This window comes from Musa acuminata, chromosome BXJ1-6, assembly GCF_036884655.1.
Source record: "Musa acuminata AAA Group cultivar baxijiao chromosome BXJ1-6, Cavendish_Baxijiao_AAA, whole genome shotgun sequence".
NCBI lineage: Eukaryota > Viridiplantae > Streptophyta > Magnoliopsida > Zingiberales > Musaceae > Musa > Musa acuminata.
Window position 1 is genome coordinate 36429394 of NC_088332.1, and position 24616 is coordinate 36454009.

At 36.2% G+C, this 24616-nt stretch overlaps 2 protein-coding genes and 1 pseudogene across 3 annotated transcripts; 2 read left to right on the plus strand and 1 right to left on the minus strand.

The window, feature by feature from the left end:
- Positions 1-956: 956 nt before the first annotated feature.
- On the plus strand, positions 957-10984 carry LOC135676781 (serine hydroxymethyltransferase, mitochondrial-like). The gene is made up of 16 exons (XM_065188328.1): positions 957-1111; positions 1250-1300; positions 1390-1476; positions 1721-1842; positions 1995-2071; positions 2954-3078; positions 4192-4284; positions 6607-6699; positions 6838-7035; positions 7163-7267; positions 8673-8738; positions 8935-9012; positions 9290-9401; positions 9485-9595; positions 9700-9873; positions 10730-10984. Exons 1-15 carry the CDS (start codon positions 1019-1021, stop codon positions 9849-9851), a joined length of 1563 nt encoding a protein of 520 aa, XP_065044400.1. The 5' UTR covers positions 957-1018; the 3' UTR covers positions 9852-9873; positions 10730-10984.
- Positions 10985-11610: 626 nt separating this feature from the next.
- Positions 11611-19261, minus strand: LOC135676782 (probable E3 ubiquitin-protein ligase ARI2). 2 transcript variants are annotated; one of them, XM_065188330.1, is made up of 7 exons: positions 18932-19261; positions 18532-18564; positions 18177-18450; positions 16952-17432; positions 12701-13249; positions 12441-12634; positions 11611-12198 (listed from the first exon to the last, which is right to left on the minus strand). In XM_065188330.1, the coding sequence occupies exons 1-7, from the start codon at positions 19076-19078 to the stop codon at positions 12056-12058; spliced, it is 1821 nt and encodes a 606-aa protein (XP_065044402.1). In that variant the 5' UTR covers positions 19079-19261; the 3' UTR covers positions 11611-12055. The 2 variants fall into 2 exon arrangements, with proteins under 2 accessions (XP_065044402.1, XP_065044401.1); XM_065188329.1 differs by having other exon boundaries at positions 18532-18585.
- A 560-nt stretch (positions 19262-19821) lies between these two features.
- LOC135677513 (heptahelical transmembrane protein ADIPOR3-like) lies at positions 19822-23713 on the plus strand (annotated as a pseudogene).
- Positions 23714-24616: the final 903 nt, after the last annotated feature.

Here is a 24616-nt window from a genome sequence, read left to right on the forward strand (position 1 = left end):
AATTGATTCATTCAAAGAGATTAGTCAAATCACTTCACTATAATTCTTACAACAAAGATAATATCGAATTTTTTTTAATATATTATATTTAACATTTATTATTTTTAATCTATTACGTATACTATACTTTCGAAACAGTTATTCATATTATAATTTTAAGAATTGTTTATCTTAGCGTGTCCATTTTTATTTGATTTGATACTCAATCATATATCTAATGCTATTTTGTTGAATTTTACGTGTAAGTTTAATATATGTTGGGCACTTTCTTGATTTGACGTGCCAAAACTAATGTTAGATAATTTCACGTATCAATTAAATCCGACTTTAGAGGAAACATAAAAGGCTTTAACTTTTGATATTTATAATAAATACTCTAATCAATTTCTTTTATTAGAACAAAGCTTCATACGATACACTGTCTTTATGTTTATGTTCATACAAAAAATGAAACAATGTGATTGATGCGATATGCTCACAAGATAGACTCAAAGCAATAATTCAAAATAAATAATTATAAATTAATAATAACATATTTATCGAACTCTTATAAATGATTTTAAATAAGAATAGATTTAGAATGTTACATAATCTCATATACTCAAAAGTCCAAAGATTGCATAATCTCATTTAAAATGATTATCTTAAGATCAATTTGAATTTAGAATTACATAATGTATGGTGATTTTCCTAAAAGTTTATTGGAAAATTGATAATAAAAAAAAATTAAGAAAAAATAAAAAAGGAAAGAAATTGTGATTGTAGTTAGCCAAGTGGCTTTTATGTTCATTGCTTAGGAGCAGATCCACTGCAAGTTCAGTCAGAGTCAGATCCACCGTTGGATCAATCAATCTCTGTCATCACCTACTTCCCATTTTGGTGTCGTCATCATCGACTACTTTAGTTGGTCGTATCAAAACTGCTCTTCCACCAACCAAAACCCCCAACCCTCTCTCTCTCTCTCTCGACACCCGGGATCTCCGATTCCGGTGCCCTCCCCCCCCCCCCCGAGGACGAGATGGCAATGGCGACGGCGCTACGCAGGCTCAACTCCTCCACCTCCGCCGCTGTCAGGCGTCACCCTTTCGCGCGCGACTCCCTCTGCTCCATGGTGAGCGCACTTCCCCGCCGATCCGAGATTCCCCAACTAAAGCTCGTCCTTCTGGCTTTTTATTACCGATGAAGATCGGATCTTTGGATCACCATTGTTGATTCTCCTACTCTTCCTTGATCTCCGTGTGTTATGCAGTCTTCGTTGCCGAGCGAAGCCGCCTACGGGAAGGAGAGATCTTGCGTCACGGTGCGTTCTTTTGTGCGCTGGTTCGGTGGGGGTTGGTGGATACGAGAATCTTTTGAGCGTTTCTTGATGCTGGTTTTTGTGGATTTCAGTGGACGAAGCAGCTCAATGCTCCGCTGGAGGTCGTCGATCCGGAGATCGCGGAAATCATCGAGCTCGAGAAGGCGAGGCAGTGGAAGGTACCCTCTTGGCCGTTGGTTCCTCCCTCTGTTTTCTCTTTCTCTCAGCTTCTGACGCAATCGGAAAGGTCGTGCATTTAGATGCAAAATTTGTCTTGCCAATCGGTGGCGCGTTGGCTCACATGACACTGATGTATAAGAATGATTCTTACTAATTTGTGAATTTATGTATCTTGTTTTCTGTGATTTCTATGCCCGATTTAACTGTGAATCTTATGGCAAATGATTTGGAATGTGATGGAAGGGACTTGAACTTATACCATCGGAGAATTTCACATCCGTGTCGGTCATGCAAGCAGTAGGCTCTGTCATGATTAACAAATACAGCGAGGGTTATCCTGGTGCAAGATACTATGGTGGCAACGAGTAAGACCTGCTTGCTCTTCTTCTCAAGAATGCTATCTCACTGTTAGCAGTTTTTGTGTCTTTGTTAGTACATAAAAATTATTGGAAAACAAAATGCCACATCTATTTGAGTGTGTGCATTCATGTCTGATGATTTCATGCTTCGTTTCCAGATACATTGACATGGCTGAATCGTTGTGTCAAAAGCGTGCCTTGGAAGCTTTTGGTCTGGATCCTTCGAAATGGGGAGGTATCATGTGCATTATCCTTGATTCTTACATTATTTAATAAATTCTACATTAAGGATCATCATCAACATTAATTATAGGTCCATATCTAGCATTTTTCATGGCAGCTATCATCATTATTTCATCATATGATTCATGACTTGCATGAATATATTATGTTCCTTTCCAAATTGTCATTTCTTCTTCACTATAAGATGAATCTTTTTTTGCTTGTTCCCTTTGTGCAATTCTGCTAGCATTTCAATGTCAATTAAGCATTAGCTATGAAAAAGCCGAACTATTCTTGTAATGCAAAATTAAATTTTATTTCCTAATTTACCTTTATCCAACAGTTCAAAGCTTATAGCCATGTGATGGTTCCATGCTTCGCTTAGATTAAGGCTTCCTTAGTTTTTGGATCTTTACTATCTTTTAGTAAGTCAAGTAGACTAGCCTTGTGCCAAAGCACAGAACTACCAATAAATATTTATGTGTAGCAATTGGCATCATGGTGTTTAGTTATAATTCCTATAACTTATCATTGTACATTGTGCACAGTAATTCTGATAAAGAAGTGTTTAATATCGTGTGATTGTTTTGGTCTCCACACGCATGATTCACATGCACTGACATCGTGCTTAGTCCCAGAGCCTTTGGTTTGTTTACCCAGGCCTGCAAGAGTAACAAGAAGAACAAAGAAGTCTGGGTGTTCATCATGCCCATTGGATGATTGGTCTTGATTATAGCTGAGGACAAAGTCATCCTCAAGCATGGCCACGTCAGGACTTTCACATTATAATACTTAAGATGCATGACTATCATATTTATCTGAGAGCATTTTCTGGTAACATTTAATTAATTAGCCTCTTCCTTCAATGGCTTAATACTGCCTGTGCATTTTGCAGTGAATGTACAGTCATTGTCTGGGTCACCTTCTAACTTTCAAGTATATACTGCACTTTTAAAGCCACATGAGAGAATCATGGCTCTTGATCTGCCCCATGGTGGACATCTTTCTCATGGCTACCAGGTTAGCTAATATATTTTTCCCCCAGTTCGAAGTCTGCCTCTCCTTTGAATCTACCTGCTATTTTGGAATTTGATTATTCCATTGCATAAGTTCATATGGATTTGCATTTAATTTGTTATCGGGTCAGTTGCCAACCTCTGTTTATGGGCAGTCTATCTGCATATATATATGTATTTTTCTTATCATTTTTACTATTGATTCTGTTCCAGGATAGAAGACAGTATTACATGGAATACCATGTGCTCATCGAATCCATGTAGGATATGTATTAGCAACATATCCCATTCATACTTGGTCTTCTATGATGCCAAACTTTACTATATACACTAGAAGATCGATGTACTTCTCCAACAATGAACTTGATACCCCATGTAGCATTAATACTTGCACTTTTTTTTAATCTGACATTTGATTGTAGAATACTGTACTAGCTATCATCTACCAATATTAAAGCATAGTACTGCCTGTTGTTGACTTATGGTTATTTTTCGCAGATGTACTTTTCATTTCTTTTTTCTTCATATATTTCCATGAGGGTAATTGGTTAGTTATACCCTTTTCCCCTTTACTTACTGGGTGGTTTTTATGTGGAAGTCTGGTGTCAAGAATGACCTGGATTTGGTGCAGCCTGTGTATGCTGAAACTATTTCATGGATGTTGCAACCCGGTAAATCTCCTGATAACTTAAGCTGCATTTAAAATGCAGGCAAGACTTTGCTCATGGTCTTAAGATATTCTACATATACTAGATTGGTAACACACTGTTGAAAATTTTGAGGGGCTACTGATTTGATTTGGAAGTTCAGTTAAGTTGAAAACTGGACAAAATAGTTTCTTTATATATCATAGAAGTTTCACTAACATTCATTAGGTTCATGCCATGGATTGTTAAAGCTTCTAGCAGTGTGGAATACCTAGGTACAACTTACCACCGCTATTGCAGGGCTTCCTTTTCGAGAAAAAATTGAAGCTCTGAGTATAGGTCATAATTCTTAGGTGCTAAATTCCATCTGACCATCCCATCACTTTGTCGAACAGTATGAACTAATTTTTCTGTATGATAATATTTTTCAGGATCTGCTTCTACTTATACTGTCTGTTTTATTTATGCAGACTGATACAAAGAAGATCTCTGCAGTATCTATATTCTTTGAAACAATGCCATATAGGCTGGATGAGAGCACTGGATATATTGATTATGATCAGGTGGTTGATCTATTACTTCTGTTCTTGTCCCATGTTGCTTCTTTCTTTTAGATTTTTTTTTCCTTATGAACTCTGTGACTTTTTCACCCCATATATTGTTGATTACTACAAATAGAGGTTGAAAAAAATGTTAAATCATTTTCAACAAGCACAATGTACTGTTAGACCCATATGGGATGTGAGCTATGTTGCAGATAGTTTATCAAGTCATTATTTACCCTGCCGTTACCACCGAACAAATTCTTTAAAGGTAAGAACCTCACAGTTTTGCCTCTGATCATAGCATCTGATATCACTATCATGAAGACTAGATGTCACTATGACAGTATGGATCTAACATCAAATCAATGCATGATTTTATGTCATATATGGGTCCTAATAAGCACATCAAGTTATTTGGGGAGCCTTTTTTTTCTCTAGTTGGATAGTGTAGGAATAACTCATGAACAGTACCTTCAGGGCACTCTTTCTTCGGTAAGACTTGTGGTTTTTAATTTATATCATGTTAAATATGTTAATAACACATAGGATTATGGATCTGGAGAATAGTTGATCCAGTAGGAAAGAGTTATTCATATGATGAAACTAAGATATCACATACTATACTTGTTACTATAATGTCTGTAATTTTTGGAGCTGAAGTGATCATTGTCTAAAAAAATGAGGCCTCAGGTTCTGCTGGACTGTCATATACAAGTAAATATAGTATATAATGATTATATTATTTTTCGTGTTTTCTTGTTTTCTTCCTTTTTCCTTTTTCTTTTTCTATTTTCTCTCCACTTTCTTCCTTCCTACTGTTCATCTATCATTTAATTCACTTTTTATTTTCTTTTGCTCCTCTTCTTTCTTCTTTTTCTTCTCTTTTCTTCTTATTTTTCCTTTTCTTATCTCTCTTTCAGTGACTGTGGGCTTGCAGAATCTTACCAAAGGTGGGGCCTAAGCAGGGTATCCATGACGGACAGTCCAAGTGGGTGGTGTCAACAGTGTGTGAAAATTCCTCATCTTACTCTCCCTTACTGGCAATGGTATTGGAAAGGGCATCCATAAAAACACAATTTAGAGATGAACAGTTGGATTATTGAGTGTGTCAAGAAAAATTTTGTAAAGTTGGGCTTGGTGAACTGGTTGCAATCATCTGACACATTTGTTTCTCTCAGTTTAAGAAAAAATCAATTGGTTCAGCAGATTTAAGCCATTGCAACAAAATCTCATTTAAAAGTAGAATCAGACTGATCAAGTGTTTACTTCTTTTCGTGGTCACATCTGCTTTTTTTCTCCACTTCTAATAACTATGGCACTGTCATGCTAACAACGATGTACAGAATTTGAGTAGGGGATATTGTGATATTATGATATCTCCAAACAATCATACATCGAATGCTGGCTATGATTTGAGATGTTATATAAAATTATAAATCACTACAATTTTCATGTTATAGACCTAGAAGCTCACAAACTATGACCAAGTTCAAAATTTTAGTCCTTTTTGAGGCTAAAGCTCAGATGGAAAGGACTCAGTGGGATGATATAGGGAATCATGCCCTGCTAGGAAGAAGTAGGTTTAGGCTATACATGTCAACACTAATGAGGACCTCTGGGATTTTACTGGAGTAGATTTTGATACCACCAATGAGTCTCACATGACATGTGAAGGATGTTGTGGATAGCATATAACTTTTCTAACAAAAAGCAATTTCCGAGTGCTCCAACCTTATGATTAAGTTTACAAGAATTGGTCTTAGGTCATGATACTAATCTGGAATCATTGTAATACAAGTATTTCATATTTGGACTGAGTAAATTTAAGGAAACATGTTATCAAAATAAACTTTTTAGTCTTTTGTTGATGTTGTATTTTTGTACTGGAAAGGTGACAGTTCCATGTTGATTAGAATGAATCAGCAATCGTCCTGCACTTGTTGGCATAGGCTTTATGCTCGAACAATAATCTGTTCCATGGATATGACATGTTGGTGGGGGATATGATGACAAGGACACACTTGCATGTCATTCTTAACTTCCATAATACAACAACAACTACTACAACAAGACCATAATGTCCCAACTATTTGGGGCCAGTTACAAGAATCTTTTATCACCACTAAGTTATCATCCTTAAATTTCATTTTTTTTATTAAGATTGCGTAAATTTTCTTCACCTTTTCTTTTATTTTGTTATTCATATCATAGTTTAAAATGCTAGTCGGAGAAGTCAAACTTGATTCATATTCTAAGGGCCAAAGTGTTCTCTTGCAGATCAACAGTGAATGAAAGAAGCATCTATTTGTACTCAATATATTTTCATATATGTCTGTGCAGTTGGAGAAAAGTGCTACACTCTTCAGGCCAAAATTAATTGTGGCTGGTGCTAGTGCATATGCCCGTCTTTATGACTATGAATGCATTCGAAAGGTATACTCTCGTACAGTCCTTTCGGTCACAATGGAAATGAGAAGGAAAAGAGGGGAAAAACACTCTTACTATCTTTTTATTATCAGCTTCTAATATGTGCATTCATAGCTATTATTTCCTTTTCTGTGGAATTAACAGGTATGTGACAAGCAGAAAGCCATTCTTCTGGCAGATATGGCACACATCAGTGGACTGGTTGCTGCTGGTGTTATTCCATCTCCTTTTAAGTATGCAGATATAGTGACAACTACAACACACAAGTCACTTCGTGGACCACGTGGAGCCATGATCTTTTTCAGGAAAGGCCTAAAAGAGATAAACAAAAAAGGGCAAGAGGTGAACTGAAAAAAAATTATGTTACTTGATGTTCTTGCTTTTCACTTTCATTGTTATGTGCAGCAAATTATCAAATTCTCTTTAAATAGATATGGACTAACTGTGATCATATAAACAATTGTGTTAGGTTATGTATGATTTTGAAGATAAAATTAATGCAGCTGTTTTTCCTGGGCTACAAGGTGGTCCACACAATCATACCATTTCTGGTTTAGCTGTTGCACTCAAACAGGTATGCATCCACCAAGATCCTTGCTTTTTTTTTCCTTTTTAAAAAAGGGATGATTAATGGTAATCCTAATGGCAAATTAGTTAACAGATTCGATTAACTAATTAATCTTCAACCTATTCCTTCCTGCTTACCCCTTGTTGGCAATCAAGGATCATGTTGGCATCACAATTTAGTCCTTAAGCCCATTTTTCTTTAAGAAAGTTCTGGGGTCAGTGACATCCATTAGTTGTAGGGCTCTGCGTACAACTAAAGCATTGGTCTGCATATATCCTAGCATCTAAACCACTTCCCAGTTAGATCCTTAAAGACTTCCAAAAGCAGACTGCCACCTCAGTTTGGGAACAATGTGGGCAAGGATAATTGTCTGATCTTTTGGCTATATAATCATCATTCTCTGACTTAAATCTATAGTTTCTGCTTAATTATTCCCATTGAGAATCATTTATATCTTGTAAACTTAAAGACAGGTAAATCTTGTGCTCTTGAATCGGCTGATTCTTTAGCAAAACTTTGTTCTGAGATGCATATGAGCTCTTGCGCTATGCATATATTGAGTTTATCTTCCCAAAGTTTAGATGTTGGCATCGTTGGATCATGGTGTCTCAAATTTTTTGAGAACAACTTTTTTAAACAAATCTCTAAGCATGTTATCCCTTCCCAGATAAATACAGTTGCTTGAGTGAATTTAAATCTCAAACTAGGAAGGTATTAGAAGAGATTGCCAACATTTTGAAGATCAAAAGGGAGAGATTAATTGGTGAATATGCATTTATGCCCAAAAAAAAATAAATAAATAAATACACCGTTGTGCACTGTTAGATGTGTTGGTGTCTTTAATTTCATGCCATTGGTTTAATCTGAGAAAAGAGCCCATATTTGGTTTGGATAAGATCAATGTTGCCTTGTTTCTAAAATAAAGTTGTAAAAGGAGCTTGTAAATTTACATTTCAGAGTGATGTGAAGTTCCAATATCTTTCTGTATAAAACTTAATTGTAAAGCCATAACCCCAGGAACCAAATGTTTCCACTATCTGAGATCAACCATAAGATGTCACTCTTGATGGTTTTTAATTGCTTCACATCAACTTCTGGCTTGATTTGAACTTTTTGGCTTATTTACTTCAGTTATAGCCTAAGACCTCTCGCACAGGATTCCCTTGTTCTAGATGGAAAGTTGGGAGTTCTTAACTACTCAATTTAGAGCTCATGAAATTGAACAAATATTCACAGTAAGTCTATGCAAACAATAAGGTTCAAATTATCATACATTAACATCTGCTTGCTTGCTATCAGATTTTAGTCTTTTCGGCTAAGACAAAGTTGTCTGGGATTTCCTGAGTTGCTGAAGTTTTTTAAGCCACATGTTGTATTAACTAGACCAGTATTTTCCTCTGAGCAACTGTAGGCCACCACTCCAGAATTCAAAGCTTATCAGGAGCAAGTACTGAAGAATTGTGCTAAATTTGCCGAGGTATTGTTGCATGATTTTGGTTCTTTTGTTTTCAGACTTTCAGTAAGATAGTACTTTCTTTAGGTTTGACTGATAGCTTGGCTATTGTTTCATGTAAATTGGTGCAAAAGTTTTCTATAATCTTTCCACAATTTCATATTTAGATGTGACTGATTTTATCCATTTAGGATACTGATCTAGCAATACGATGTTTCAGTGCTTGGTTGAAAAAGGCTATGAGCTTGTATCTGGAGGAACAGATAACCATTTAGTCCTGGTGAACCTTAAGAACAAGGTAAAATGGGTCTAACTTTAGATCATTACTTTTATTAATCATAAGTGATTAGAAAGTGCAGCAACTCAATCATAGTTCTCCCTGGGTAAGCTCTGTGGTGTATCATGACTTTGTAATTGGATTTCTTTAAATTTGTAATTGTCTCTAGCATTCTGTTCATAGTCGAGGGAGACAAGACATTTATGTAAATTTTTATTTTCATTTGTCTAAATCCATGTATACTGTAATTTTTCTATGCAGGAGAATATTTAACTTTATGGCTTGAATCAATTTACAGGGAATTGATGGATCTAGAGTAGAAAAGGTGCTGGAGTTGGCACATATTGCAGCTAACAAAAATACAGTTCCTGGTGATGTATCTGCCATGGTTCCTGGAGGCATCAGGATGGGTACAAGCCTTTACTTTTGGGTTTCTCTCAATCATGATGTTTGGTAGAACAATGTTTTTACAAGCTCCTTTTCACTGATTCAGGAACCCCAGCCCTCACATCAAGAGGATTTGTTGAAGAGGATTTTGCAAAAGTTGCCGACTTTTTTGACATTGCAGTTAAATTGGCATTGAAGATCAAGGCCGAAACTAAAGGTGTATATTCATTTCTGTTTGACTTTGATTTTAAGATATTTCATAGCTTGCGTTTGGTTATATAACTTTTAAATTTCTTTCTTTGCCCTTTAAATGCAAAACAGGTGGATCAAAGCTAAAGGACTTTGTAGCAACTATTCAAACTGATGCTAACATTCAATATGAAATTTCAAAGCTCTGTCATGAAGTGGAGGATTACGCAAAGCAGTTTCCAACAATTGGATTTGAGAAAGAGACGATGAAGTACAGCGACTGAGGTCTAAGTTTTATATGAGAAGGTAAAGTTATAAGATGCATACTCAATTTATTAATTGTAGTTTGACTTTTTTTCATCTACGGCACATCATACCATGTGTACTGGCCTGGTACCAAGAAGATGAAGCCTTGAAGCCTTTGCCTCACTTATTGCAATATGAGCCTCTCAAACTTCAGCTTAAAGGCCTCAAAGTGAAATCAAAATCAATGGCTTCATTTGTATGAGCTTTTAACATGTGAAGTGCAAATTGCAATATCATAAAAATAAAAGGAACATTAGTGTTGACTATTATTTTTCAGATGTCCATATAACCAATGCCTTAAGTAGAAATATTAACATTTAGTCTCAATAAGAAGGCAGAAATTCTGTTGCTGGTATTATTTGCTTTCATTAGAATCTCCAGTAGTTGGATTTGCTATTACAGGTTTGGTTGTGTAGATCTTTTGCACAAACCAAAATAGATGTTGCCTTGCTGGCATCATAGGTTTAAACGGCAGGAGATTCTTCCAGTGTTTATTTTTTTTTATAGGAGATATATAGTTTTGTTCATGCAAGGAAGATAGCATGTTTATTCATCGCAAGTCTATTTCATTTTTGTTCTGATTTATAAACTGGAAAACATGTAGTGACAACAGTAGGATATTTTTGTCCCTCTCTTATTCTGGCGTTTACATGCAGAGATTGTGCATATTATGATGAAAACATGTAGTCACATCGGTTGTATGTATTTTGTGTCTATTGTTCTATCTTTTACATGCAGATATGATGCATATCACGATGATTTGTTCACGGTAGTAACACTAGGACTACATATGCTATTATTATAGGTTATTTTCATGTCTACAATTCATTGCTAAGATTTCATAGCTTTTCTGCAGAAAGCGTGATATTTTGCGGTTGGGATCAAAACTTGCCTGTCCTGCTATCACCTCAGTTGCAACAAAGTGGATGGAGGTGGAGGCTGAAAAGAGCTTGTGGATGTAGGAAGTGGGCGGAGTTGGAAATAAAGGCTGTTTTTCCTTGAACTTGGAATCATCATCATCTTTATAAGAAAGTTAATATGTTTTCTGTATTCTTCCTAATCCACAGTGCCAACTCGAAACAGTAAATTCTCGCATGAGTATTTGCATTCATCCAAGGTTTTAATCTTTTGTATTGAATTAGTCCATCTTCTGTTTATCATCATTTCCTTTGAGTTGTGAGGTTGTGGAGTCTGATTCTGCGTAAATTGGGTGGAATATTTGAATCCCATATGCCTCCCAAAACAAGATAAGATGATATTATATCCTATTGAAGGAACGCGGCTTTCTCACTTCTAATACAATCATAGAGTAATTAAGAGCAGGCAACTGACTAAATTATGGCATTCTCATTGCTACTGTGATTTCTAAACGAAGATAATTAAGAACTTAGGCAAACAAGTAAATCATGGATCTCAGATGGCAATCCTCAAAAGCTCTTTTAAAGAAGATAAATGATGAGAGTTGGTTTTGCTCTTTTACAGTGTATGTATTATATATATATATATATATATATATATATATATATATATATGTATATGTATATATGTATATATGTATGCATGTATATATATATATATATATATATATATATATATATATATATATATATATATATATATATATATATATATATATATATATATATATATATATATATACTTCAGAAGCTGTTGTTTTGATAGGCACTGCCGAAACTAGACAGTAAAGCAATAGACAACAAATGCAACCACAGCCCATATCAAGTCAGCAATTTGATATCATAAATACTATACGGTCAGTTCCAATTCCCAATAGCACCAATCCACCACTAGGGGAGTTTCTTCACAACCTGTGCACAAGTCCAAAATTGGTAGGCATCATTCCTTACAGAGGGGGATAAAAGAGGAAGAAGAAAACAGGAAAAAAGAAATGCAAAAGCAGAGTTCAGATGTGCCCCCCACTGGTTTACATGGCATGAATGGCTTTCACAAACCTATGCACAGCGAACAGGAAGTTCATCCCAAATAGCATGTGAAACACAGACACAGCGGTATTTTTTCTATTTGCCCATACTCTCAGCTTCAATATGCTAGACATGGCCAAGAGTACGTGAAATGGCAGCGAGATTATTTTCTGTCGTCATGATCGCTCTCAAGCTAAAACTGTACAGTTGAAAAATGATGCTTACTCGGGGATCCGGCATCAGCTCTTGTCAATCACCTCGGCTGGCATGTTCAGATCAAAAAGAGGAGCACCTCCTTGAGCCTCTGTGCGGGCACGCTTACGAGAAGAACATCCACTTTCGTCCGAACTTGAGGAAGCATGTTTGCTAGGTACTGCTACCTCTGCATTTCATTTTGAAAACATTACATGAAAACTTTATTTAGGGACCAACTCTAATTCCATCTGCAATAACTATTGAGAATAAAATTACGTCAATTTTGCTAATGTACAAAGAGAGAGAGAGAGAGAGAGAGAGAGAGAGAGAGAGAGAGATGTGAAAGGAGACAGTGGCATCAAAACTTCTAATTTGGATAATCGATTGAGCAAAATTCATTATAATGAGCTAGACAGGTAAGAGTTGTACCAATTCCATTATGAGCTGAACCCAACTGCGCAGAGTTGTCATCATGACTAGTCTTCGTGCTCGTCAAGCTTTGGTCAGAATCCCAACACACGGATAATTCTGATGCCCTCTCAAGACCTTTTGATTTATAAGGAGCGATATTATGAGTCGCACGTTGAAGGGGGTACAATAAGTCATTCTCGATGCATTGGTACCTGCGAGGACAATTATGTCATTATGCATAAGCAATAAAGCCGAACACTTGTAAAGCATGCGCTTACATCTGTTTGCAAAGTCTATCAACAACGTTAGACAGATTGATGACATGCCGCATAATGTCCATGACCTCATCATCTGAAAAGTGCTGAAAATCTTTCTCCAGAAACATAGAGAGTTTCTCCACATTAGCCTCTAGCTGTTGCTGCTGGTCCTCAAATAAGTTCTGTTTCATGTCTCTTTCCTGTGGTGTCATCTCATCCTTAAAGAGTTCATCCCCAAACATGTAGAACGCAAATGGATACGAATATGACAAAACACGTCTTGATCTGAAGAGCCTATTCAATCCATTTATCACCCAAGTGTAATCTTTGATTTTGGATTCCTTGTTCTCTGAAATGGAAATCTTTCCCTGAATGGTTTCCTTGAGATTGCTTTCCTGCTTGAGAGAATCTGTATGAGCCTTGTACCGATTATGATAGTGCATATAACGGTAAAGGTCACGTCTTGCACGCTCGGTCCTCTTTGCTTGGTCGTCTTTGAAGCGACCACAACTGTGACCACTGATGCTAGACCATGTATGATCTCTTCCAGTAGCACCACCACATAACCAACTGTTAAAGACCATAAAATCAAATGAAACAAAGAAAGCTTCATGCATTAGAAGACTTGATCAAAGCTTCGATGTCCAAAGGTTCTAAATTTTCTTTCACTAAAACAGTGGAAAGGTAAACAAGCCAAAAAGCTCAAAACAGTCAATGTCTGCAGATTTTTTTTCTTTTTTTTCAAAATTGAACCACAGAAGCAACCATTGTACAGTGAACCAGACGAAAACACAATGTCTCTCCAGGGAATAATAGAACAGTACCCACCTGAGGGAGAAACAATAGTTGACTACTGGGTTCATGCATATAAAATGTTGAGTATCAAAGCTTAAAACTCAGTAGTGGTACAACAAAAATTTGAACTTCATCAAGAAAGATAAATGCATTATGCATTAGATAGATCCACTAAATTATATCAGGTCCATTCTACATATTGATATATCCAGGTTAAAACACAATAAAGTGGGATAGTAAAATCTTAGACATTGTCTACCAAGGTAAAAACAATACCTATTAGATTGAATTCACACACCATGAACTACAATGACATAGTATGGAACAAAACAAGTGCAAGCACCAGAGATGTATCATTACCCACTGTATCATTGGCAATGACATACAAAACTTTCAGTGTGATATGACAAAAAATGTTGGGTAATCCCCAGAGAACAATAATCTTCTGATGTAGACAAGAAGAAAAACGAACACAAGTTTAATTCAGAAAACAAAAAAGAACAATTGATTACAATACCCAAAAATAGCAAGCTCTGCTCTTCAAATTTCTGGATGGTAGTACAATTCCAATTTATCGGTCTGCACAACAAATCCTCTATTCTGGACACTTTTGATGTAAAATGAATGAAACTTCAAATTGTTTCACAGACCTATGATTTTGTAAAATTTCCTGAACAATAATCTTCGTAATTTCCAACCTAACTTTGTTTTTAACTTTTTATGATTTATAAAGCAACCCTCTACATTATTCAGGATATGCTTACGCAATGTCCCTAATTATATTCCTTACTATCTGTACCTGACTTGTCCACATTCCATGAAGCAGCAGTTTTCATGGATCTATGAGAAGCCTATAGAATTCGATTAAAATGATCGAGCTAATTAGGCTCCAAATCTCAGATGATGCAGATATACATAACATAAAACTATCATATGTAACTTTTCGCGAATCAAAAAAATTGAACATATTTGTCTTTGGTCAAGTCAAACAACTCTGTGACTTGATCATGTCTTAAGATCTAGATGTAAATCGTTCTCTTGTTCAAAACATAGTTTCAATGATCTGATTTCTTTTTTCCTTGTGTGGATGACTAACCTATAGATTCTCATGGCCATTATCTTATTTACTAAGGTTTGTCCTGATGTCAACTGCAAGCAACGAGATTATCAAAAACAGAAAGCATATCATAGTATTTTTAACGTCAAGTCGATGAATTGAATTAGTTGCCCTCAATCCCAGTAAATGGATATGAATATTCTGGTATGCACAAATTATAATAGCTCCTACTTTGGGATTCTAACTATTAAAAATTTAAGATTTTTTATAACATCTTAATAATGATTGTCTTCATTTGATGTTCTACCACGACTTTTGGATAGCATCTAAGTGAAAATTTTAAAGGCAAAGGACTTTTGATCTGTGTGATATAGGAATTTTAATTCATAAAAATATCTGCCTGCCACACAGTTTGCAGGATCAACTGATTGCCAATCCACTTTGAATGATCTAGATCAAGATCTGTCAAGTATAATGCTGATTACTAGATGTTAGAATCATTAGCATTGGTCACAAATAGTTGAAATGACCAATTTTGGGCACACCTGGCCGTCTTGCATGTCTCAGCTGACTTCAAAGTCATCTCAGCACTCCAGCCAATTACCCTAGTCAAGCTAATCCTGGCAGATCATGAGCAAGTTCCCACAGATTCCAGTTAACTTTTAGGTTCTAGTTATTTAAAGAAAGACCTGATCCATGAGCTAATTAGGTTGATCCAGCCAATAGAGACCAATTACAAACTTAAATAAAATGGCTAATGCCAAATTGATCAAAATCCCATGAACACTGGTCTAGAATGCTTCTACGCAACCTTGCAAGTACTTGAACCATCCTTCCAGTGTTTGCATATGCAGGTACATAATTGTATTTCACACGTTTAAACATATTTGATTTTCCTACAACATCACTTTTGGTAGGTACCAACAAGATCAAGTTAAAAGGCTTCAGAAAAAAAGAACAGAAAGAAGACGAAAAAAATGAAGGTCTCGAGATCTCTAATGATGCCTTCAACTCTACGCATAGAAAACTAAAGAAATCTAAGTTAAACTAGATGACTAGCCATATGAAGGCCAGTCCTGAGAAAAAGCCATAACAAGACTATTATATATCAATATTACATGATAAATTCATCATAGCATTTCCAAGCAAAAATAAGTTATCCAAGGTTTAATAGGTTGTCTCACAGGAATGCTGAAAATAACATATAATTTAGCTCAAATAGACTCTAAAACCTCAAAAGAAAAGCAACTAAAAATAACAATTTAAAATTAGAAATGTACAAATTTCACCACATTTTTCACTGAAAATTAATAAGATCTACACTGCAATATATAGTGATTATTGGCATATCTGTTATAGATTTCCACATTTTTGTAGATTAAATATAGGCTTAAAAGAAATAGGTCCTAGAACTTATGGCTAAATGGATAAGTACAAGCAGTACCTGAAAAGAAGAGCTTCATAGGATTCCTATTCCAACAAATTCTGGGAAATTTGAGAATCCAAATGGCAAAAAATATCAAATACTTAATTTTTTCACTGGCAAAGATAAGCAAGCGAAAGCATACCTCTGATAGTTATTTCTCCCACTGAGTACCATAACCATCGAACCTAATATCTAAACCAAGTAATACAATTTAACAAGGAAAAGGCCTTTGTACACTGAAACTCAATTTTGAGAGACTTCAAAGAAACCCCATGATATGTTAACATGAATGAAAATATCATAATTCTTTTTCTCCAATACTTATTGTAGGAGGAAGAAAAAGAGAAGGTGAGGAGAGAAAGGCAGCAGCAGCAGTGACAGACATCTGCAGCAGTTGCAGGAGGAAGCGGATAAGGAGACCAGGAGCAGACTAGCAAACGGCAGTCATATGTGGTAGACACTTGAAAACGATGAGAGGAGGAAGGGAAAAGATGCTGCATATCCAAAGCTATCACAGGTTAGATTATACAGCTGTAAAGGATATTCTGCCATGGCGAACTGAGTCAACTCAGTCACAACATTGGTATACCTAGGTAAGAATTGTTTGGTTCATGGATCTATTAGGAACAAGACGCCTAACTAGATTACCTTAAACCTTTGTCTATTTCAAGTTTAATCAAAGATTTAAGCATAGATGTAGAATGGTCAGTAATGAGAGATCTATTTGGGGCAACATCACAATATATCATCCGAAATAAAGCAACCATAGGAAAAAGAACCCAAGTATTTTATCAGTCTGGAATAGAATAAGGTACCTAGCACAAAAACTCAATGGAAAGGGCACTAAAAAAATTATGGCATACAGCAATAAAAATGCAGACTAAGATCAGATACATGCTATAATGAATGAATCTGAGTCTACTAAAAGGGTTAAAAACACGATAAAACTCGCAGAATGACCAACATAAGCACCAATAAAGAAGAAAATCCTCACCAGAAAGCTTGCCCACATATACATGCAACTAGGTTACAGCCACCATTCTTTTCAACTGGTTTGTGACATTTTGGGCAGGGTTTTGTGTTTACTGTTATCCAATTAACAGTTTCTGATTCATCCTGGCATTTCTTGGTCCATAGCTCCCACATCAAGCATGAACAAGGTGAGTGTGCTTCTGATAAGCAACTGAAACAAAATTGTATCCCACAAGTACATTCGACCTCACAATAAATATCACCCTCAACACGTATTGCATTTCCACAATGTGGAACGCTGGGGCACCACTTCACCTTATTGTTGTCTTCAATATATGATTCAAGTAGGAATCGATCAAAACGATCAGCAATATCTGGATGTTTTGCACTGACCAAATTCCTTATAACTGCCTCATCACAAACAGCACTGCACTTGGGTGCCATGCACCTAATGCGACGACTTTGCCCGTCGTTTATCTTGACAATAAAATGCTCTGTCCAACCTAAACCATTAAACATAAAACCATATTAGTGGCTCAGATAAATGTATATAGAGTACAATTTAAAACCTTATAGAAAAAGAAAGTCTGGTTTATAAATCAAAGTTAAACAATCCAATGGAAGTCAACGAGGAGAAAAAAAAAAAAAGAGCTAGTTAATAAGATGATAGTAGTCAATGGGCATCGATTAGGTGGTTCAAAATTTTCAACAAGGATACAAATTCACAGCTAGTCCATGAAGAATGATGATCCTCTAGAACCAGGTTTACTATTACTAGCTGATGCAAACAAAGGCACTGTTAATGTACTTCTGAGGCATATTTATAATGATTTGGACATTTGAGGCCAAAATGTTGTATATGTACCGCAAAAGACCCTAACTCTATGTTTACTCCAGATGTAAACAAGTGTTTGCGACTACAATGACAGATAATTGTAGGTGGCAGTACCCTTTTCAATGTCTATGCAAAATATTAACTGCAAGTATCCTTTAATGCATACGTGTGAAATGTTAAGTGTGATGATTTCTTTCGTTTATATACCTGAGAAAGCATATGTGAAATTGCTCATTGTTTTAAATTTTACAATTTCGCAACAAGCAGAACCAAGCAAATTTACGAAGAAGATAATGTGAATGTTATATTAAGGATAGATAGAGACAATTCTGGAAATACATTTTACAGTGAAGGTGATTTGATGTCCTTCAAACACTTATGCTTGAAACCATATGGAAGTCAGAAAACTTACAATCATTGCAGAAACTGTGCCCACAGTCCATCTCAGTGACTGCACCTGGAGGAAAGCTCTCGAAACAGACATTACACGTGCCTGAACTCGATGAAGCAGACAAGCCTTTAGTCTCGACAATCGTCACTCCTGCTTCTGAGAACAATCGCTCCCTTCCCTTCTGATCGAGCAGTTCAAAGATTCTCTCGACATCCCAGCGGTAATGAATCAACAGGGTCCTCGCATGCTGCTCTTTCAGCACCAACAACTCCATCACCTTTCGCAGATCCTCCTTCTACAAGAAGAAGGAAACACTCGAAGCAATTCGACTATGCTCCACATAGATCCACATGATTCTGAGCAAAATAAGTTTTACCTGAGCTGCCAAGAGAGACTCTTTTGTGATAACCTGCGACATGGGAAGAACAAACTAGAGAAATCCATCACTCAAAGAGAGATAAAAAGATAAAATTCCTAAGCCAAAAGAAGAAAGCTTTCGAATTTCCGCTAACAACAAACTTCTTTCTCTCGTGGTCATAAACAGATAATCTCAATGCTTCACAAGAAAACCATCCGTGTCCAACGATTGAAAACTAATTTTTTTTCTTTTCCAAAATACGGATTGAAATGAATAAGACAAACGAGAAAACAGAACGATTGAGAAGCCATTCACAAGAGATCCACTCCGAGAGATTCGAGATCGCTGAAACCCTAGGGGGGCAACAAGAACCAATCCGGCGTCGGGGAAGAGAGAGAGAGAGAGAAGGCGCCGATACCGAGGAGAGCGACCAGTGGCAGTCCTCTTCGCGCCCGTCCTCGAGACCCTGGAGGACGTTCTCCTCGATGGCGTCTTCCTGGTCAGTGATGTAGCAATCGTCTTCCTCCACATCGCTCGACGACGGGCAGTCCTCGTCTTCCGCCATGCGGAGCGCCGGGGGATTGAATCGGGGAGGTAGAGGCGAAGGGAAGGGGAAGCGATCGGATCGAGATGGGCAAGAATCGATCGAATTGGGGGGCCAAGGAGGAGGGTTCGAAGAGAAGAGAAGTCGAGCACAGAAGCGATCGGAGAGGAGGGGGCGGAATGAAATAGGGGTGCTTTTGTGAGGCCCTTTTTTTAAAAGAAGGCTATCATGTAAAATACTTCTTTAAAGGTTTGTCAATAGCATACTCACCCTTTGTAAATTTCGGTACACTGTTTAATATTATTTAAATATTAATACCATTCTCATGAAATAACGTATTACTTACTGTATTTTAATAATAATACAATAATATGAGTATTATTATTGTCTTAGATTTATTATCAATAGGTTTTGCATGTCACCATCAAAAGAATATTTTAAATGTAAAATTTATTAAACGAGTCTTTTGAACCCTTAATCGCTAAATGAGATTTTGTGCCCTTAATATGTAGATGTGACAGATGATCAGTACTTTAGGCGTAATATTATTAAACAAATATTTGGGGTATAATTTTATCCAACGAGATTTCGAGGCTTCAATCTTTCATGAGTTTTTGAGTATAATTATTCTTGATAAGTGGTTCAGTATATTCTCGTTTTGCTAATATTTTAGGCGAGGCTAATAAGCTTATTTACTTATTCTCAAGTAATATGTGTTAGCGAACAAATATGTCGTGAGTCAGCATGGCTAGGTCCGCGAATCGATGTCGGGAGCCTACTGCGGGGGTGATCTGGATGATGAGGTGATCGGGCTCTTGGGAAGAAGTGCTATTGGCGTTGGTCGAGATCAGGGCCAATTAATAAATCTACATTGCCGAGTGGCTAGTGCTCCTATGCCGAGTCCCTTGCCATCAATGAGTGATCGTCCTCCGACAAGCAAGTTAGTAACGAGATGGATTGTTTTTCCTTTTCTCTTTTTGTTTTTTGTCTCTCCCTTGGCCGGAGGCCGGCCAGGGGTTTTATACTATGGCGTGAGGGTTGATAGTGCATCGATTCGACGTAGCCGCTAACCCTCGAGGGATGGGACGACCCTTCTGATCGGTCGTCGTTCCGGGATGTGCAGAGCGGCAAGCTCCTAGGATAGGACACGTGGCATATCTTCTTCGTATGAGCTTCCGAGACGGGATGTGTGGCGTAGGGCTCTGACTTTGCGTACTATGTCGACTGTGACGTGTTCAGGTCGCCAAAATATATCGTATCAATATGCATACATTTTGTAATTTTTGGAATTCGAGTTTAGAGAATATAAAAATCACTTTGATTTAATGAAATTTGACATTACATACTACTTTTGGCTATGATAATATTAATACTGAAACTCATCAACCTATGATTATGATTTCTTTATGAGATCTAATTTTTTTATATATATATACATATATCTTTTCTTTCAATACCAAGTGTTGATATGAGATAGATATCGTCTAGAAAGACAGAGAACAAGTATGTCCAAGGAGTCATTGAATTAAAGTTGGACATGTGATACAGTAGTAGTAGGCCAATCAATGGATCAACTCAAATTTTGGTAATTTTATTGTTTTATTGAAATCTAAAACAAGTCTTTTTCTACATTAACAAGTTCGCCCATGGAGAGGTATTGAACTTGAGATGTGATGCGACACACAAACCAATTAAAGGATCACTGCAATTTGGTGATTGATTTGTTGCTTTATGCATCTCCTAAAACAGCTCCTGTTCTCCACGTTACAGACATGCATAGTTTAGAAAAGGTCACTCACTCAAGAAAATTATAGATTGTTTTTAGACAATTGATTTGATCGATACATGGTAGCGTGATATTATTGGTTCATGATCCAAAATGGTGATCCGGTACATCATAATGACCCATCATGATTGACATCAATATTATACAGACATACCATGGGTTTGACGGCCACGTGGATGCATTTGCTCCAAAGCTATCTCAAACCCTCCACGTATTGGGTTGTCTACCTCTATTTCTGTGCGTCGTCGGAGCACGTCAAACTCCGTTCCAAACCGTTGCTGGAAGGCGTAGACAAATCCTGTCAACAATTTGCTTACTATATAACACGTGGAAGTCTCGACTCAGATACACCGTTGATTTTATGATTTGTGCATCATATCGAAGGTTTCTTATTTTACCCGCTCTCGGATAAGATATTATATATGATGAACCGCCAAACCACAAAGGTGGAGAACCAGCTGGTGAGTACCATTCCCTGCCCGGCTACCTCAAGGACAATGAATGCGTCTTGAGTTGCCACCGCTCCGAGTGGCCGCTGAAGCAGATCCTTCTCAGCATTTTTACCATCCCCAGTGAGACCATCAATGTCTCGATGTAAGAACCTCCCCGAGATTTTGATAAAGATGTGATTTTTGTTCTTAATCGGATTCGATTATATTCTTCGAGGACGATCCTTTCTTCGAAAACCGTCATTCATGTCAAAATCTTGCGTATCGAAGAAGGTATATTGTATGCCATTGATCATAAACTCGAGACAGGTATATGGTTTATCCTGATTATAATCTGATCTCAAGTGAAATGTATGTTATAGGGGGAGAAAGAATTAATAATGTAGATTATGCTTTGTCCCAATTGATGTGATAATAATGTAGAATTATGTATCTAGGGTTTGGAGTTGTGGCGGTTTATAGAGAACAAGGGTTTTTGCACCTTCATAGATTGTGTTGCTGGATTTTTTATATTTGTGTTTGCTAGAATTAATATTTGTGTTTGATAGAATTAATAATGTAGAATTAATCATAAGACCATCCAGATTATGCTTTGTCCCAATTGATGTGATAATAATGTAGGACGATGTATCTAGGGTTTGGACTTAAGGCGGTTTACAGAGTACAAGGGTTTTTGCACCTTTATAGATTGTGTTGCTGGATTTTTGATATTTGTGTTTGCTAAAAACACATAGATAGTACCCTTGATGGGCTGGTGGAGGAATTTCTTTTTCCAATTTGGTGAGACACTTCAGAATTAGCTTATTTTGGTCAGTAGACAGAAATTCTATGATGGATCTGTTATTAGTGACATCAGACTTTTTGAGTTAGTGGTTCTTTTTTGGATGTATAACAGTTTTTTTGCCCAAAAAAAATAGAGATGACAATTCAGGTGAACTTTGGCTTTAGGTCTTCCACAGGATTACTACTATCAGGAATAGGTTGTCATTGAGTGTGATGAAATCTTATATTGAGAAGGAAAGTAAGAAAAAGCAAATTAGAACATGATGGAAGCCTTATTTGATGTTAACTGATTTATATTTTGATGGTTCCATGGGTAGATGGCTTGCCAGCAAAAGTAAAAAAAAAATGTTTTCTTGTGCTTCCAGTTTACAATTTAGTATGGTTTCTAAGTTGTCTTTCTTGCCATTTTTCCCTCCTGCCTTTCATTTTATTGATTGTCAATCTTTATTTTTAATTTATATGTGCCTTCAACTCTATTCCTTACCTCTACTTCTTTCTTCTTTTTTTTTTTCGAATGAAAACTTCTTCTGTAACTGTTAGTATTCCAATATTCATTTGTTGTAAGTTCCCTATGTGTTTCTTTTCCTATTTTTCACCACCCTACCCTGTCTGCGGTATATGTAGTCAAGATTACTTTCGTATCGAAGACTCTAGCAAAGTTATGTTGGCTCACTAAATATTAATGATAATACAGAATCGTCAGTCAGTATTGTCCTTGCAGCAGCTATGTCTCTTCTTTTTCTTCATTTCTAGCTATCTAACCTGGATATGAGCTTATTGCTTTTCAAGGGAGGTAGCTATCCTTTACTTTTTCTTGATTACCTGAACCTTCCAGATCTGATATATCAACTTGCTTACTCGAAACTTTTTGCTGTATCTATGTATTCCTGATTGGAACAGCCCTGCATGAATGCCATGAAGGTTGTTGAGAAACTATACAGTATCAGATGATGGTATGAGTTGACTATTTTGTTTTGACACCTCATGCATTCATGTTTCAGGCATTTGATTGGCTTCTTTCTTTGTCTTGCTTTGACTATATGCATCACAACGAAGGGTCCAAAGGTTGTAGATCTCCGGTCGTTACAACATTTGCCAGATTTATTGAAGAAAACTGATCTGCAAAGGATTCAGTCAGAACTCGTGGCTTGTCTTCCTTCATTGCGTCACCTATCTGATTTGCAGAGATTAAAGGATGTACCGAAGACATCCTTGGCTTCTATGGATGTGCTTCCAAGTTCCATCTCTCTCTTGCTGGCACCTACTGCAACTATTATCCAATTGTCTTCCCCTGCAGATTTAAGCATTCTGATCACACTAGTATACCTGTTCTGGTACAGTCTCGCTTCTCTCATTCTGCAGATTGAAAAATTCCTACTCGACCTAAAATGATCTCTGTTACTAGTCCTAGTGTAAATGTCATAAAATTTTCGTAAGGCTCTGTTCTTTTGCCTCAATAGATTGATAATGAAGCACAACTTTTATGAAGATAGTAAAATATTATAAGCACTCATCTTACATCAAAACTTTGATATGAAATCATCATGAAACTTTCCAATTTCTGTAGTTATTATCTTAGTAGAATTTTCTAGCATGTCAACGTATGCATTACCTATTTGTTAGTAGTTCTCTTTTCGATCAAGACACACGACCGATTACAATCTAAACTACAATCTGAGAATTCATTCTTGTTGCAATTATTGCTTTATTGTACTGATCAAGGTTGCCTATTTTGATGTCAGGGTTGATTCATCATGAATTTAGACTGCATTCTCTTGTTATTTTTTGTACATTTAGGATGTCTTTTCTTCATCGTTACTTCTGGTGTTCATTCTAGAAGTTTATTATTTCAAGCTGAATTTGTACAACACAGTATGTGTTAGAAAAATTAGTCACTACAATTTAAAACTGGAGTGTTTTTTTCTTCTTTTTGGAGAGTTTAATGAAGAACTATAAAGATCTTTTTATATGAAATTTTGTGCAAATATGAATAGAGTACTGGATTTTCTTTTTACTCGTCAAACATCTCATTTTTATTAGGATTTTGGCCTAGGAAACATATAGATGATAGAGAAAGGGCCCTATAATTACGAACTATTTGTAATACGACATGGAGTGGTAAATTTATGTTATTTTATTTATTTTAATTCATCGTTGACTAAGTTTATGCCTATTTATATTTCCTATTAAATTGTATCCTATTTTTTTTATGAACTATTGATCTATTGATTTTTCTGCGTCTTTGGACCTATCTAAAATTTTATATCATTCAATGCTTTATACTTTTTTCTTTATTTTAAATTATAATTCCATTGTTGAAACTTAATTTTACATTTTTTCATAATAACGAGGAGGGCAAGTTTTGATATATTATTCAAATTTTAAGTAATGAAAAATAGTTTCTTTATTTTTAAGGATAAATTATCTCTATCTCTTATGCACTATGTTCATATTTTTCTATATATAATTCTATCGAAATATCTTATCATCATCATTATTATTATTATTATTTTAAATCATAATTATGTTCATCTTTAAAGT